The sequence below is a fragment of the Brachyhypopomus gauderio genome, chromosome 3 (assembly GCF_052324685.1).
Source record: "Brachyhypopomus gauderio isolate BG-103 chromosome 3, BGAUD_0.2, whole genome shotgun sequence".
Lineage (NCBI taxonomy): Eukaryota > Metazoa > Chordata > Actinopteri > Gymnotiformes > Hypopomidae > Brachyhypopomus > Brachyhypopomus gauderio.
Window position 1 is genome coordinate 9,241,331 of NC_135213.1, and position 18,255 is coordinate 9,259,585.

The 18,255-nt window shown below is 44.5% G+C and overlaps 1 protein-coding gene across 3 annotated transcripts in view; it reads right to left on the reverse strand.

Annotated features, from left to right (window-relative positions):
• rgs7b (regulator of G protein signaling 7b) overlaps nucleotides 1-13,222 on the reverse strand; it is an 86,646-nt gene extending 73,424 nt beyond the window's left edge. The window contains exons 1-2 of one of the 3 annotated variants that reach the window (XM_076999341.1): nucleotides 12,484-13,221; nucleotides 11,761-11,873 (exon numbers count right to left, since the gene is read on the reverse strand). In XM_076999341.1, coding sequence (XP_076855456.1) covers nucleotides 11,761-11,838 — 78 coding nt within the window. In that variant the 5' untranslated portion in view covers nucleotides 11,839-11,873; nucleotides 12,484-13,221. Of the gene's footprint in view, nucleotides 1-11,760; nucleotides 11,874-12,065; nucleotides 12,413-12,483 lie in introns of those variants that run through there. The other 2 variants (XM_076999339.1, XM_076999340.1) reach the window with 2 other exon arrangements.
• Nucleotides 13,223-18,255: the final 5,033 nt, after the last annotated feature.

Sequence of the window (18,255 nt, forward strand, 5' to 3'; positions counted from 1 at the left end):
TATTAATTGAAATGAAACACATTTAGCCCTGACTTTAGCTTCAAGCTGAAGTTAATTGAAATTAAAATGTAATTAAATTGAGACGTTCATTACAGAAAAAGCAAACCCACTGTGAGCTGAGGCAAGATCAAAATTGCTTACAGTGATCCCTAAATTCATATATGCAATTCAAACTAAGACAGCATTTAAACCACTAAAACAAACAAAAAATCCCAGTGGCAGTCCCCAAACTGTGAAAAAAACTGAATTTCTGCAATTCCTACATGCCTTGGCTCTAATTTACACAAGCACAATCTGAAGCCATTACTTACTGTCCACAGATCAGTTTACAATCCAGTCCAGTCTCTTCAAGAACTAATAGTAGCCCGGGTCCTGGTTCCAACACACACCTGGCAGGTCGCACTACCGGTGGTAACCAGCTGATCCAGGTCAAGGTTGAAATGCATGCAACAGCACTCTGTGCTCTTTGAGTACTGGGTTAGAACACAAACCGGCAGGGCACTGGGTTAGGACACACACTGGCAGGGCACTGGGTTAGAACACAAACCGGCAGGGCACTGGGTTAGGACACAAACCGGCAGGGCACTGGGTTAGGACACACACTGGCAGGGCACTGGGTTAGGACACACACACCGGCAGGGTACTGGGTTAGGACACACACACCGGCAGGGTACTGGGTTAGGACATACACTGGCAGGGCACTGGGTTAGGACATACACTGGCAGGGCACTGGGTTAGGACACACACTGGCAGGGTACTGGGTTAGGACACACACTGGCAGGGCACTGGGTTAGGACACACACTGGCAGGGCACTGGGTTAGGACACACACTGGCAGGGCACTGGGTTAGGACACACACTGGCAGGGCACTGGGTTAGGACATACACCGGCAGGGCACTGGGTTAGGACACACACCGGCAGGGCACTGGGTTAGGACACACACCGGCAGGGCACTGGGTTAGGACACACACTGGCAGGGCACTGGGTTAGGACATACACTGGCAGGGCACTGGGTTAGGACACACACTGGCAGGGTACTGGGTTAGGACACACACTGGCAGGGCACTGGGTTAGGACACACACTGGCAGGGCACTGGGTTAGGACATACACTGGCAGGGCACTGGGTTAGGACACACACTGGCAGGGTACTGGGTTAGGACACACACCGGCAGGGCACTGGGTTAGGACACACACCGGCAGGGCACTGGGTTAGGACACACACCGGCAGGGCACTGGGTTAGGACACACACCGGCAGGACACTGGGTTAGGACACACACCGGCAGGACACTGGGTTAGGACACACACCGGCAGGGCACTGGGTTAGGACACACACCGGCAGGACACTGGGTTAGGACACACACTGGCAATGTACGTTCCAGCATCACTTCCAGCATCATGACAAGAAAAATGAGCTGTTCTCCCAGGCCAGCATCCTCTACAGTTCTAGTTCCACCATCGCCTTTAGTTCACATGGACAACACAGTGGGACACTGTAGCTCCAACATAGGGACCATGATGGACATGTGGACCATCACGCAGAATAAAGGAGCTTCAAAAATTCTTTAAACATTCTTTTAATACTGCCTACTGCCATGCAGTTCATTAGCGCACACACAAATGAACATGACAAATGTTCCCTCACACAAACACTAATGCAAATCCCTAAACATATGTACACCACACACACACACACACACACACACACACACACACACACACACACACACACACACACACACACACACACACACAGATTGAGTGTTTACATAAGGCACTTATATGGAGCCTTCTTTGCGCTGATGCTGTCGTAGCAGAAACACAAAAGCCGCACTGAGGAGGAGAGGGCTCAGAGGCAACTTCAAAGGCAGGATTAGGAGGGGCAGGATTAGGAGGGGCAAGGGCAGCACCGCTGGCAAAGCCGACCTCCTCCCCATCACCCCCCTGACGACACCACACCCACTACCCTGAGCGCACCACCCGTAGTCTTCTTCCTCCACACCCAGTTATCTCACAGCGGGCCTCAAGGGCCAGACCGGCTCTGCCACACGCCACACTGCTTCAGAGGCTAATGCTCATGCTTTTATAGCATCACAGACAGGGCATGTGCATTCAAACAGAAACACACACACACACACACACACACACACACACACACACACACACACACAGTTCTTCAGTGCATAACCTTGCAAAAACACTGTTCATTGACCAGATTCTGCCTCCAACCCCAATACCCCATGTCAAGTTTCTGAATATGGTATTAACACCAACTGTCAACCACTATTACCCTTCAGGTCTGGAAGCACAGTACTCACTGCAGGAGCCGTAGGAAAATGGACCCTTACTATTTCATCTCCTAGCATGACTTCACTCATCGGCATGAACGTGCAGTTCTCTATATCTCCTGTACAGCAGCAGTATAATGATACTGATCTACTAATCTGCTCCATGTTCACCTTCACCAAGGATGTGGCTGACCGTGTAGCGCCACTCAGACAGTTTACCGCACTCCCCAGTTTAAGAGCAGGACGACCCTGATACAGCACGCCCAGCCATCAGGGGCAGTGGGCTAGACAGTGCCGAGAACACATCTCTTCATGCTGGGGTCTGGAGTACATTTATGCTCTCAGCAGCTGAGCCAAACACAGGCTCTCTCTCCCTCACTCTCTCTCTAGCTCTTACAAGATGTGAACTTATGTACGTATACACACACACACTTCCTTAATTAGTCCAACATGGAGAGTGTAAAGAGCTCCTCTATTCTCTATCCATCCTACGAGGTAGTGACTCCCCACGGAGCTGTTAACCTCACACACTCCAGTAAGCACCTACGCTATAGTTACACATATTATACTCTGTGGGGGCATGAGACGTGCACAGAACACAGCTAAAATCCTTAGAGTGCAAAGGAAAACATGGTTTGTAATTATACAGAAAACGTAGACACAAGAACACAAACATGTAGTCACATCTAGTTTCTTATTGAGTCTTATTCAAGATTCAAGATGTCCATCAGACTACAGGTTCCACAGGGCACTGTCATATAGCCTTAGAAGGCTATATGACACTTACATAAGCACTTCATGATCACAGACAAACATTCATAAAACATTTACACATGCTTATTCCAACAAACATTATTAGGTTATGTCATTTTCTTTGACATTAAGATGTCGTAACACTGGGTGTGGAGAAATGACAACATTATGACAAAAGATGCTATTGTAAATCGGCAGGTGGTTGCTACGTCAACGTTTTGATGCTGCTGATACGACACTGCTTGCCAACAGAGGCTGATGGGAAAACTGAACTCAAGTGGAGACTCATGAGACGCTCTGTAGCATCTCCTGTGCTGCTGTAACAACAGCATGAAAGAGTTGCTGTTTAACAGATACTTTATCACCAAACACATTAAAATCAGATTAGAGAAAGCATTCTGGGTATTTTAGATGGCCCATATAGACACAAACTAACAGATGACCGAGCTATAAACAGTGAGGATTAAAAGTAAAACACACTTCATCACAGGAACACAGTGGTGCCCTGGTCAACCACAACACTGTTTCTCGACATGAACATGCACATGCACTCCTTCTTTGTTCAGCACACACACACTTTTTATTTTATTTCATTTTTTCGGTCGACTGAGCACAGTTAACCCAATTCACTGAAAATAACATTTTAAGCTGAAAAATTACAGTGACTGACATTTTTCCATTTGGGGGCAATTATCTCTGTATCACATGCATGCCAGCATATCTGTTTTAATTTCTGGAGCTCGTCTGAACTTTCTAACAGTGAGGATAAAAACTGTGACAGAACACATACTAATACATCCATTACCCAGCAAAGGAAATACTACAGACCTACCTACAGATACAGAGCAACCTGCAGATACTTACAGAGCAACCTACAGATACAGAGCATCCTACAGATACTTACAGAGCAACCTACAGATACAGGGCATCCTACAGATACTTACAGAACAACCTACAGATACTTACAGAGCAGCCTACAGATACTTACAGAGCAACCTACAGATACAGAGCATCCTGCAGATACTTACAGAGCAACCTACAAATACTTACAGAGCAACCTGCAGATACAGAGCATCCTGCAGATACTTACAGAGCAACCTGCAGATACTTACAGAGCAGCCTACAGATACTTACAGAGCAACCTGCAGATACTTACAGAGAAGGCTACAGATACTTACAGAGCAACCTGCAGATACTTACAGAGCAGCCTACAGATACTTACAGAGCAGCCTACAGATACAGAGCATCCTGCAGAAACTTACGGAGCAACCTACAGATACTTACAGAGCAGCCTACAGATACTTGCAGAGCAACCTACAGATACTTACAGAGCAGCCTACAGATACTTACAGAGCAACTTGCAGATACTTACAGAGCAGCCTACTGATACTTACAGAGCAGCCTACAGATACTTACAGAGCAACCTGCAGATACTTACAGAGCAACCTACAGATACAGAGCAACCTAGATACTTACAGAGCAACCTGCAGATACTTACAGGGCAGCCTAGATACTTACAGAGCAACCTGCAGATACTACATAGCATCACTTAGAAGTGCTCAAGTCAAGTCTTGTCATCAAAATGACCAAACAGGATCTTAAGACAGCTGCTGTTTGTTGAAATATAAGCATTTATAAATGTCTATGTATGTTCATGTCAGTAGTCATGAAAGGCTTATAGCGTAGCCTTCAAAGCAAAAGTATTACTCAAAAGATTTGTATCTTTAAGACAGTATGGGTTATACTGACCTAGATTATATCTAAGTCATAACCCTATCCATTTAGACGTAACCCTAGCCTTAATTTGTGTTTATAGACTTCAATCAGTGAACAACCATGTGACCTGAAGACCCTGAGGAACAGACACTTGGGTGAGGTCTTGCTGAACAGACACTCGGGTGAGGTCTTGCTGATTTATTTACGTTTGGATCTGAACCATTTTCTTCTCAGGAAGCCCACGCATTAAAACCACTTCAGATCAGTCTCAGCCCTGGAAAGACCTGAGAACACAGGTCTTTTTCCCCTCATACAATACTTTGGATCTGTTATTCATATACTGAATTTACAATAATTCCACAAAAGTCTCAGAGGCCTTCAGCAGGTTCTCAAACAATAGGTGTTGAATATTAGTTTCTTTTCTGTCTAAATGATTAAATGTTTGTACCATTACATCATCAAGAAACTCGCCCTTTTGCAGATACCACAGAGACCTATAAATCTAAGATATGTGAACTACATTTCTATGGTCAGCTATTTTATATTCTATCAGAAAATGCCCAAGCCAGATTATGTTTAGATTTTTCAATTACATAATTGCTCACAATTTAATCACTTTCTAACAGTGTAAACAGCACAACTGCCACACTCCTGAACTGTTAAGAGGTGTGATATTCCGAGAGCTAACAAGCAATGTTCAGACTACCGTATCCTAGATTAGAAAGAGGACCAATCAAGATCAGCCATGTTTTATCAGCTCGTCGAAACATGAACGGCCACGCCAGGCTCTCTGCCGTCAGCTCTGTGGGTGGGGTTGAGATGGGTGGAGACACTCAGACAGCGTCAGAGCAGCAGTAAAGGCAGATCTACTTCACATGTCTGATGCCTATCTGAGCTTCACACTGGAAATTAAACACAGATCATGTCCATCAGGATCTTTTACACTACTGGTTGCAGACATGGACTCAAATCTGATTGACAGTACATATTCCAGTGCATTGCCGATTCTGTTTTTGAAGGCTGAACACTAGAACATACAGATATTTGACATTTTGATTTACACTTTTAAGCAGCTATTCCGACACAGTGCCACGTGTACCCTATGACCAGATCAAACACAAGCAGACAGAAAAAAAGGCTCATGTCAAACTGATGCATTTAACAATTCAAAACCATTTAACCCTGTTGTTATCCAGCACTGTCCTGGACTCCACATAATGTGTTAGCCATTGGCCAGCTTGGCCTCAGTAACATCCTCTGGGAACGCCCGTTAGACTACTATGTGTTTTCTTTTATTTCTGACTTATTTTACAGTTGCAGTGATGTGTGCATTGTAGGTTACTGGGACGCGAGAGGCAGGCACTGTGTTTCAGTTCAGTGGCCTTCAGCAGGACAGTGAGGTGAGACAGACATTAAAACAGTGAGGTGAGAGAGAGACAAACAAATGAAAGAAAAGGAGTGTGCATGGCGAAGAGAGAGAGACACAAAGAGAGAGACACACAGAGACAGAGAGAGAGATACACATGCAGAGAGAGAGACACGGAGAGAGACATGCAGAGAGAAAGATGCAGAGAGACACGCAGAGACAGAGAGATACACATGCAGAGAGAGAGACACACAGAGAAAGAGAGAGAGACAGAGAGATGCAGAGAGAGAGAGAGAGAGAGAGAGAGAGATGCAGAGAGAGAGACGCATGGAGCGTGTGCATGACTGTGGGACCACGATAAGGGACAGGTCATTGATTGTGTCTCCGAGAAGTAATCACCTCCACACCGCATGATGTCATCACCACAAGTCATCACCATGGCGAGGTGAAAGAAGCTTGCCTTTACCCAGCCCAAGACACACACACACACACACACACACAGACGCAATTATAGGAAAACACAGACCCCCCCCACACACACACACACTCCTGCATGTGAATGTACACACACGCGTGCATGTACACACACACCCCCAAACCCACCTTTACACACAAACCTCCCCATCACCTCCAAGCTGCATTGCCCTGTAGGGCAGCCATGGTGATCATGTAGCGTAGCCGTGGTGATCCTGGTCTCCTACCTGTGAGCGTCCGTCCTTCAGCCCTCCTGTAAAATGTATGAGCCGTAGGCGTGTGGAGCGTCACGCAGCAGCAGTGCCAAGTGTCATGGAGGACAACATGTCTGATGAATATATTTTCGGGTCTGCATCAGCAAACAAACCTCCTGCATACTGGAAAACTGCTCCAAGGACACCACACCTCATATGTTTCCATAACAATCCATTAGCTTTGCTCCAAGAGGTTCAACCACCATGATTCAGGAGTTTGGGGCAGATCTCCGTCTCGTGATTCAGGAGTTTGGGGCAGATCTCCGTCTCGTGATTCAGGAGTTTGGGGCAGATCTCCGTCTCATGCCTGCAGCTCTCTGCTTTCATGTTCAAGGTAGCTGAAATATCTATGACGAGGTGCTGAAATATTCAGTCTTGGTTTTCAGTTTGTTGGATCATTGAGTTGCAGAGACATAAAAATAAATCACATAAATGAATTCTGACTTGCTTTTCATCATGACATGGACTAGTGTCCGCCGTTCTGCCTGACGATATAAATGTGACAAAGGCCATTTTAATGTGAGCCTGCTGTATAAAGGAGCACACACAAAAGGTCTTCTTTGAAAGAATGGCATGATTGATTCTCCCCCAAGCCCAGTCCTTGAAACAGTACCATTCAAATAGGAGAAGCTCCCTTTAGACATTAGACACTGAAGCATTCATTAGGCTGATGAACATCAATATTTTGCACATGACTGAATACATGGTTGCCCAGAGCAGTACTGGTTGAAGTCACCCAAACAGCATCCTCCAACATTTTATATACACAGAAAAACAAAATTCACTTTTTAGATAGCTTCAGATTGTGATAAAATTCTGTTTATCCACTTTTATGTCTTGCATATTTGGCTATAAGCCATTAGAATATTGACATTAATAAATTAGGAGTGGTTTCTCTGCACACATAAGGAGTATAATTGAATAAGCCAGTGATGGGGTGAAAAAACGCCTGGCTGTGTGAGCATTGGAACTCTTCTCTGTGATGCTACAGCAATCACTTTCAACAGAGCACCAGGCAGTGGGCTCGCCTGAAGGTAGAATCACAAACAGGTGCGTTTTGATCCGAATAAAAGACCACAGCTTTTATTCTCACAATTGCACAGACCTGAACTCTAGAAAAGCCTTTTACAGAGCAGCACAGTCCTGTGTCACTAACACACACGGCCTCCCAGTCCAGGTGCACTGGTGAATTTATGAAACACACACGCGCACACACACACACACATACCAGCCCCTCCATGTCAATATTTGTGATTTCCATCACAAACACACACACGCCCTAGAAACTCCATGTTCCTTAATACAATTGAAAAATGTCAGTGGTCACTTTATAACAAATGAAAGCATTATTATCTACCACAATACTCTCACTGGCCACTTTATTAGGTATGCCTTGCTAGTACCGGGTTGGAGCCCCTTTTGCCTTCAGAACTGCTTTAATCCTTCGGGGCATAGATTCAACAAGGTACTGGAAACATTCCTCAGAAAGTCTGGTCCATATTGACATGATAGCATCACACAGTTGCTGCAGATTTGTCAGCTGCACATCCATGATGTGAATCTCCTGTTCCACCAAATCCCAAAGGTGCTCTACTGGATTGAGATCTGGTGACTGGGGCCATTAGAGTACAGTGAACTCACTGTTGTGTTCAAGAATCGAGTTTGAGATGATTTGTGCTTTATGACATGGTGCATTATCCTGCTGGAAGTAGCCATCAGAAGATGGGTACACTGTGGTCATAAAGAGATGGACATGGTGAGCAACAATACTCAGGTAAGGCTGTGGTGTTGACACAATGCTCAATTGTTACTAATGGGCTCAAAGTGTGCCAGGAAAATATCCCCTAAAGCATTGCACCACCACCACCAGCCTGAACCGTTGATACAAGGCAGGATGAATTTGTGCTTTCATGTTGTTGACGCCAAATTCTGACCCTACCATCCAAATGTCGCAGTAGAAATCGAGACACAACAGACAAGGCAACGTTTTTCCCATCTTCTATTGTCCAATTTTGGTGAGCCTGTGCAAATTGTAGTCTCAGTTTCCTGTTCTTAGGAAACTACAGGTGACAGGAGTGGCACCCGGTGTGGTCTTCTGCTGCTGTAGCCCATCCGCCTCAAGGTTCAATGTGTTGTGTGTTCAGAGATGCTTTTCTGCATGCCTCAATTGTAACGAAAATTGTTATAAGAGCTACTGTTGCTGTTCTATCAGCTCGAACCAGTCTGACCATTCTCCTCTGACCTCTGGCATCAACAAGGCATTTGCGCCCACAGAACAGCCACTCACGGGATATTATCTCTTTTGCGGACCATTCTCTATAAACCCTAGAGATGGTTGTGAGTGAAAATCCCAGTAGATTCCAGTTTCTGAAATACTCAGACCAGCCCGTCTGGCACCAACAACTATGCCACGTTCAAAGTCACTTAAATCACATTTCTTCCCCATTCTGATGCTCAGTTTAAACTGCAGCAGATGGTCTTGGCCATGTCTACATGCCTAAATGTATTGAGTTGCTGCAGTGTGATTGGCTGATTTGACATTTGCATTAATGAGCAGTTGGACAGGTGTACCTAATAAAGTGGCCGGTGAGTGTATGTCTAATGACAAAACCAAAGGTAACCATCTCTATCAGTGCTGTTTACATTCAGGCTTTTTAGTACATACTACAGTAGTCTGTGTAGTTTTTTCTTTTTTTGATAGAACCAAAGCCAGTCAATGATCACTTCAATGAAACGTTTTTGGAATGAAGTCCTAATGCATCACACTGATGCCGTTCTGGTATTAGTGCCAAATGCATTTCCACAAGTCCAGGACTGCTGAGTGTAACGTCCAACGCTGCATATTAACACACAGGTTTGGTAAAGATGAAGTCATGTAGTGTTAGATATCAGTTTTGTGACCACATTTGTTTTCTTCCATGTATGTACATATTTATTTATTTATTATTCCTTATTGTGTTTATTGTAAATCAATCCACAAATCTTTGGATGCGATTTTAGAGTTAATCCCAGTCACACAATCTCCTGCACTTTCCGCAAAGCTCTGATCTAGGTCATATCATGCACTCACTGTCTAACAACATTTTAATCCTCGGAGAGAAAATTAGTCAACGAGATGAATCAATTATGGCTGCATGCAATGAAGCTCTTCACTCTAACTCAGTTTCAGTGTTATGAGTTTGATTCATAAATCCAGCGTTTGACTGGCGATCTCCACTTATTAACATGAAATGGAACATATGCCATCACCGACAAGCCCTCTCCTGGGTCAGACTCTCCACTGCCGAGAGTCCATGCCCACTCCAGACTCTCCACCCCATGTGAGAGTCCACCCACCCGCCAGAATCGCCACCCCTATGGAATTATCCACCCCAATTCCAGACTCTCTCCCATGTGAGAGTCCACCCCCATACCTGAGCTTTTTCAAAGCAATTCAGTGAGTCAGGAAACCTGGGGCTTTCTACTTACGAAGCAGGTGCTAAAATATTCAGCAGTCCCTTTAATTTGGGTGCAGGAGTCCTTATTTAGCATTATTCATGCTGAAACATTCAGAACAGGATTCGTCAGATTGTTTGCCGCACAAGGTAAACCAAAAGGCAGCCATATTCTCTGAAGGAGAGGAGGGCCCCTGCTGATCAAGCACACGCCAACACAGCCCACATCCCTGGAATGTGTCATTCATCAGTTCTACATATGAAGAGATGAGCAGTACTGACAGTCTGACCTACTGCGAAAACTAGGGCACTGACTGCTACCACAAACGCAGCTACCACACAAAACAGGCCCAGCTGAGTGTCTGGAGTCTCAGCGCTAAAACAGGCTCTCGAGCCTTAATCTCACGATTAGCCCATTCACTTTCACCCAACCCTCCCTCGGGTCCCAGAACAACACCGGCTCACCGAAAAACCCGCAATGTTATCCTATTCGCTCCTTATGCAAAGCTATTAGCTTAACTGCTATCTACTGTATTAATGTGAAACTATTATACATTTACCTGACACCTTGTAGTTTCTCATGCACAGGTTAAAAACCAACAGCACTGTTAAGATTTGCGCCTCCATGGAACAGACAAGCTGGATTTCTGTCACTAAGTGGTGGTAAAATCTCTGTCCATTCATTTGTTCATACCAAGTCGCTTCCACTTGTTCAAGTCCTCACACATCCCCATTCACAGATATGAGGCGATTGCTTATCTGAGCTCTGCGTACATAAGTGATGACAGTAAAAGGTTTCTACGGCGTTCAGGAGCAGCTCTAACCTGACTGATTTACGCAGTGTTTGAAATGCTGCATTATGTGGTCTGTATGAGAACTAGCATCTCCGACACCAACCCGATTGCCACCTTCTGTAGCCTACGGGACAGATCTGATAGGCACTGCCCTTGTGCTTGAAGTGCCAACAGAAACAGGCCTCATGCTGACAAATCACATGCTCAGTCCCAATTCTAGCATATGACCCCTTCTGCACTTCCTCTAGTTCTTCCTCTAGTTTCCTTTCTATGGAACTGTACTGGAGCCGTCTACCTTAGAGGGAAACAGCATTAGTTCCTCAGCTGTGCCTTTACTGCAGAATGTGTTTGGACACCATGCTGGGCACATCACCCCTAATCAAGCCCCCGAGAAGCCACGGGGTAGCCTGCCGTAATTTTTGCTGCACGTGTCTTTTATGCTCAATTCCTGCGCAGGTGGTTTTGTAGCTCGTGCTTCCCATCTCCACGAAAGGTCTTCGTGCACAGTGTTGGGCGACGGGCGCGGAAATTAAATCGTTTGGTGAAGTAAAGGTCAATATCTGGTTATCCACTACGACATCTAGTTTATCCCGACTCCAAACACGCGTGTCGCTTTAACGGGAGAATCCGCGGTGGCGGCCCGTGTGGGCGAACAGTGCGAAGCTTGGTTCTCGGGACTTACTTTTCTGTACACGAGCATGTTGGGAGACTCGTCCGAGACTCCGTTGCTGCTCTGACCGTAGCTGTTCGTCTGCGCCATGTCTCACGAGGATCAACAGCCAGCGTTGAATAGAACTGGACCACAGACAGAAAGACACAGATTTAACATTTTGAGTGGAAAAGCTTCGCTGAAATGCAATGCACAGTATGTTTATCGATCTATTATATTAAAATGCATTGTTATCGTCAACATGACAATGTTGTCAAAACAAAATAGTATGTATTGCTGTATATTTCATGCTTCATAGGTTGGGTCTACACCGATACCTTTACAGCAGTGTTTTGATAGGTGACTAGTGGAAGAAGCCGCATATATCGCCTCCACCCGCACGTAAATTCATTTAAACGTGTGCACAACCCAATTACGTTGCATCCATAATAGAATTAACGATTATTCATCGAAAATGCAATGTAATTTTTTTGCCCCACCATAGCACAGATAAGCTGTCGCCTGCACTATTGATGGGTTACGGTCAATGGCCGAGATGCGCTTAAATATAAGCAGCAGGGCTGTCAAAATAAACAGTTACGTGAGGACCCTGTTGCCGCTGTCAGATAAATGCCCGATGTCGGAGGGTGTAGTAGCTTGTCCGCACAGGACGCTGAATTTCGTTAGCGGGTTCAGCACTAGAGATGATGCATCAAGACACCATACGAGGAGCAAATGCATCGGCAGCGAGATTACCTGAAACACGAGCCGGATGTGCAGGTCCTCCTTCGTAAAAGATGCGCAGTGCAGTTTGTCAGCTGGCAGTCGGGGCGGTAGAGTGATAATTCATTGGAAAGAATAAATGTTTGGCGCTCTAAACCAACCAACTATTGCTTCCCTGTGCTCCAAGAAGCGGATGCAGCGGCGCGCAAATCTCACAACTAGAACGTGAACGCGCTTCGACCTGCGGCCAATCGCGCGCTCGGTACCGCCGCTCAAGCGTCTACGTGCCAGAGGAGAATGATCTCACGGAGCAAAGTGGACCAGCATACACTCCCCTGCGGCGGGCGTCCTCCAACGGGGCGCCAAGGACCGCTATTGAGCCCACGATTATGAGTTCAAACAGATCATTGCGGGTAATATCCACCGCTGTCAACTCGAGATGCAAATGCCACGGCTGTTGTGTGAGGGATAATAGCCACAGTCAGAAGGTGTCATCACAGATAATACTCCCGGAAGGGTTGTACATTCAGCGACAAGAACAGAATCTGTGCTCGTGAGGCGTCGGTAGCTCCGGAACCACCGTGTCTTCGGGGAAGCACTAATTGCATATCACATGTCTCATGGGAAGCCTCGGGTCGTAGGCGAACATGTATAGCTAGGCCTGGTAATAGAGCTGCTTCTTGTTCTGAGCTGGAAGTTCAAACTGTGATCTGTTTCAGTGTATCTGTCTCAAATAAAGCCTTAAAGTTGGGCCTCTTCACGGGGAAAGTGGATGTGGACTCTGCAGAACTAAGATAACCGTTCTGTTATTCCAGGGCAAATTATATGCTTTTTCCTGGGTTTCTACTCATCTGATTGAACTGGTGAAGGGCTTGATAATTAGCTGACAAGTCGAATCAGGTTAGAGTGTACACTGCCAATAGTTAGGTTAGAATGTACACTCCTATATCAAGCATGGAAAACAAATATTTTAAGGTCAGCATTTCGGTGTGGAACTCCATTACTTAAACAGAAAGGCACAGACCAAGAAGTTACGAGGCTGAAGTTGGTTACTTATTCGGAGTTTGAGATTCGTTTGGTTACTTATTCGCAGCTCCGTATTCGGCGGCTGAAGTTGGTTACTTATTCGAAAAGGTTATGTTCACGATGCGTGTTTGCTGCGCACATTGTTTAAAAACGATAGATTAAACGTTACATTAAACGAGCGTAGGAGCAGACATTTAAGAGGTTATTGTTTCCCATACTGATTTTGTGAATGTAAAAAATAAAAATATAATGAAAGCATTTCATTTGTAAAATGGTTTCTATTTCAAGTCGTTTCAATTGTATGCAGTTTGTACATGATGATTGAATTCGTCAACATTTCTAACGTAAGGAAACATATTCTTAGATTTGAAAACTAAAAACACAGAAATGCTGTTCTAGAACACAAATAATCGGAAGAAGAAATACCAGCACACAACATGGCATATTGAGCAGAGGGCAGATAGGTGAACGCATTTAAAGGGGCAGTTTCAGAGGATTATTGAAAGCCATATTGATGGTGGGCCAGAGAAATAACAAATGCATCATGAAGAACAGGTCACTCCCTAAGAGAGGAACCTGATTTTAGCCTGATCCAACATCATTTTATACCTTAAATCTAACTGGAAACACGGCATATTGAGTAGTTAAGTGCACAGAGAGCGCACTGAAGTGGTTCAGAGGGGCAATTTCAGAGGTGTGCTGTATGCCTATAAGGCGTCGGGCCAGACAAATAACACATGCATCATACATAACTAGTTCCTATATGTATGAGCAACCTGTTTTTGGCCTGGCCCAGAATCATTTTATGCCTCAAATCTAACTGGAAACATGGCATATTGAGTAGTTAAGCACACAGGTGAAATGGTTCACAGGGCCAAGTTCAGAGGCCTGCTGTATGCCTGTAATGTCTTGGGCCAGGCAAAACTCAATTGTATCATACATAACTGGTTCCCATATGTATGAGGAACCTGGTTTTGGCCTGGCCCAGAATCATTTTATCCCTCAAATCTAACTGGAAACATGACATATTGAGTAGTTAAGCACACAGGTGAAATGGGTCAGACGGCCAAGTTCAGAGGCCTGCTGTATGCCTGTAATGTCTTGGGCCAGGCAAAACTCAATTGTATCATACATAACTAGTTCCTATATGTATGAGCAACCTGGTTTTGGCCTGGCCCAGAATCATTTTAGCCCTCGAATCTAACTGGTAACACGGCATATTGAGTAAAGGGCACAGGTGAAATAGTTCAGAGGGGCAATTTCAGAGGCCTGCTGTATGCCTGTAATGTCTTGGGCCAGGCAAAACTCAATTGTATCATACACAAGTAGTTCCTATATGTATGAGGAACCTGTTTTTGGCCTAGCCCAGAATCATTTTATGCCTCAAATCTAACTGGAAACATGACATATTGAGTAGTTAAGCACACAGGTGAAATGGTTCACAGGGCCAAGTTCAGAGGCCTGCTATATGCCTGTAATGTCTTGGGCCAGGCAAAACTCAATTGTATCATACATAACTAGTTCCTATATGTATGAGGAACCTGTTTTTAGCCTGGCCCAGAATTATTTTATGTGTCAAATCTAACTGCAAACATGGCATATTGAGTAGTTAAGCGCACAGGTGAAATGGTTCAGAGGGGCAAGTTCAGAGGCCTGCTGTATGCCTGTAATGTCTTGGGCCAGGCAAAACTCAATTAAATCATACACAACTACTTCCAATATGTATGACGAACCTGTTTTTAGCCTGGCCCAGAATCATTTTATGCCTCAAATCTAACTGGAAACATGGCATATTGAGTAAAGCGCACAGGTGAAATGGTTCACAGGGGCAAGTTCAGAGGCCTGCTGTATGGCTGTAATGTCTTGGGCCAGGGAAAACTCAAATGCATCATATACAAATAGTTCCTATATGTATGAGGAGCCTGAATTTAGCCTGGCCTAGAATCATTTTAGCCCTCAAATCGAACTGCGAACACGGCATATTGAGTAGTTAAGCACACAGGTGAAATGGTTCACAGGTTCAAGTTCAGAGGCCTGCTGTATGCCTATAATGTCTTGGGCCAGGCAAAACTCAATTGTATCATACATAAATAGTTCCTTTATGTATGATGAACCTGATTTTGGCCTGGCCCAGAATCATTTTAGCCCTCAAATCTAAATGGCAAAATGGCATATTGACTAAGCGCACAGGTGAAATGGTTCATGAGGTGGATTTAAGAGGCCTGCTGTATACATGTAAGGCATTGGGCCAGGCAAATAACATATGCATCATACATAACGCTTTACTATATGTAAGAGAAACCTGACTTTGGCCTGGCCCAGCATAATGTTATGCTTCAAATCCAACTGGAAACATGACACATGGAGTGGTGCGCACAGGTCAAATGATGCAGAGCAGCAATTTAAGAGGCCTGCTGTATGCCTGTAAGGTCTTGGGTCAGGCAAAACTCAAATGCTTCATAAATAACACGTTACTCTATGTACGAGAAACCTGATTTTGGCCTGGCCCAGTAACATTTTAGCTCTCAAATCTAACTGAAAACGTGACACATGCAGTGGTGCGCACATGAAATTGTTCAGGTTGATTTCAGAGGCTTCCTGTATACCTTTAAGGCGCTGGGCCAGGCAAATAACATATGCATCATACATAACAGGTTCCTATGTGTAAGAGAAACCTAGCTTGATTCTTGAGAATAAAGGGCTATTCCTGGCCAGAGCTGAAACAAGCATTGAATTTACCAATGGAAATTGAATTTGGAGTTATGATGATTTTCTTTTAGGGAGAAACCTGGTCTCAATGTTGGAGTATTCATTTGTGTGATTACATGAATAAAGCCTACTAGTATGTAGTTGAAATTTCTCTAAAAATAAAATATTAATAGACTGCACTATTAACATTATATAATATTTTAACTGCATTAGAAATACTATTATACAAACTGAAGTCTAGTTTATCCAATAGATAGGGACATGTTTAATATGATGCATGACTTTTGCCTGGCCTGAGACATTAGATGCATATAGCAGCAAGCATCTGCAATTGAACAGTATCATTTCACTTGTGCAAAACTACACAATATGCCATATTGCCAGTTAGATCTGAGGGCCAGGCTCAAGCTAGGTTTCTCTTACACATAGGAACCTGTTATGTATGATGCATATGTTATTTGCCTGGCCCAGCGCCTTAAAGGTATACAGGAAGCCTCTGAAATCAACCTGAACAATTTCATGTGCGCACCACTGCATGTGTCACGTTTTCAGTTAGATTTGAGAGCTAAAATGTTACTGGGCCAGGCCAAAATCAGGTTTCTCGTACATAGAGTAACGTGTTATTTATGAAGCATTTGAGTTTTGCCTGACCCAAGACCTTACAGGCATACAGCAGGCCTCTTAAATTGCTGCTCTGCATCATTTGACCTGTGCGCACCACTCCATGTGTCATGTTTCCAGTTGGATTTGAAGCATAAAATTATGCTGGGCCAGGCCAAAGTCAGGTTTCTCTTACATATAGTAAAGCGTTATGTATGATGCATATGTTATTTGCCTGGCCCAATGCCTTACATGTATACAGCAGGCCTCTTAAATCCACCTCATGAACCATTTCACCTGTGCGCTTTACTCAATATGCCATGTTTCCAGTTAGATTTGAGGCATAAAATGATTCTGGGCCAGGCTGAAAACAGGTTCCTCATACATATTGGAAGTAGTTGTGTATGATTTAATTGAGTTTTGCCTGGCCCAAGACATTACAGGCATACAGCAGGCCTCTGAACTTGCCCCTCTGAACCATTTCACCTGTGCGCTTAACTACTCAATATGCCATGTTTGCAGTTAGATTTGACACATAAAATAATTCTGGGCCAGGCTAAAAACAGGTTCCTCATACATATAGGAACTAGTTATGTATGATACAATTGAGTTTTGCCTGGCCCAAGACATTACAGGCATACAGCAGGCCTCTGAACTTGGCCCTGTGAACCATTTCACCTGTGTGCTTAACTACTCAATATGTCATGTTTCCAGTTAGATTTGAGGCATAAAATGATTCTGGGCCAGGCCAAAAACAGGTTCCTCATACATATAGGAACTACTTGTGTATGATACAATTGAGTTTTGCCTGGCCCAAGACATTACAGGCATACAGCAGGCCTCTGAAATTGCCCCTCTGAACTATTTCACCTGTGCCCTTTACTCAATATGCCGTGTTTCCAGTTAGATTCGAGGGCTAAAATGATTCTGGGCCAGGCCAAAACCAGGTTGCTCATACATACGGGAACTAGTTATGTATGATACAATTGAGTTTTGCCTGGCCCAAGACATTACAGGCATACAGCAGGCCTCTGAACTTGGCCGTCTGACCCATTTCACCTATGCGCTTTACTCAATATGCCGTGTTTCCAGTTAAATTTGAGGGCTAAATTGATTCTGGGCCAGGCCAAAACCAGGTTCTTAATACATATGGGAACTAGTTATGTATGATTCAATTGAGTTTTGCCTGGCCCAAGACATTACAGGCATACAGCAGGCCTCTGAACTTGGCCGTCTGACCCATTTCACCTGTGCACTTAACTACTCAATATGCCATGTTTCCAGTTAGAATTGAGGCATAAAATGATTCTGGGCCAGGCTAAAAACAGGTTTCTCTTACATATAGGAACTAGTTATGTATGATTCAATTGAGTTTTGCCTGGCCCAAGACATTACAGGCATACAGCAGGCCTCTGAACATGCCCCTCTGATCCATTTCACCTGTGCACTTAACTACTCAATATGCCATGT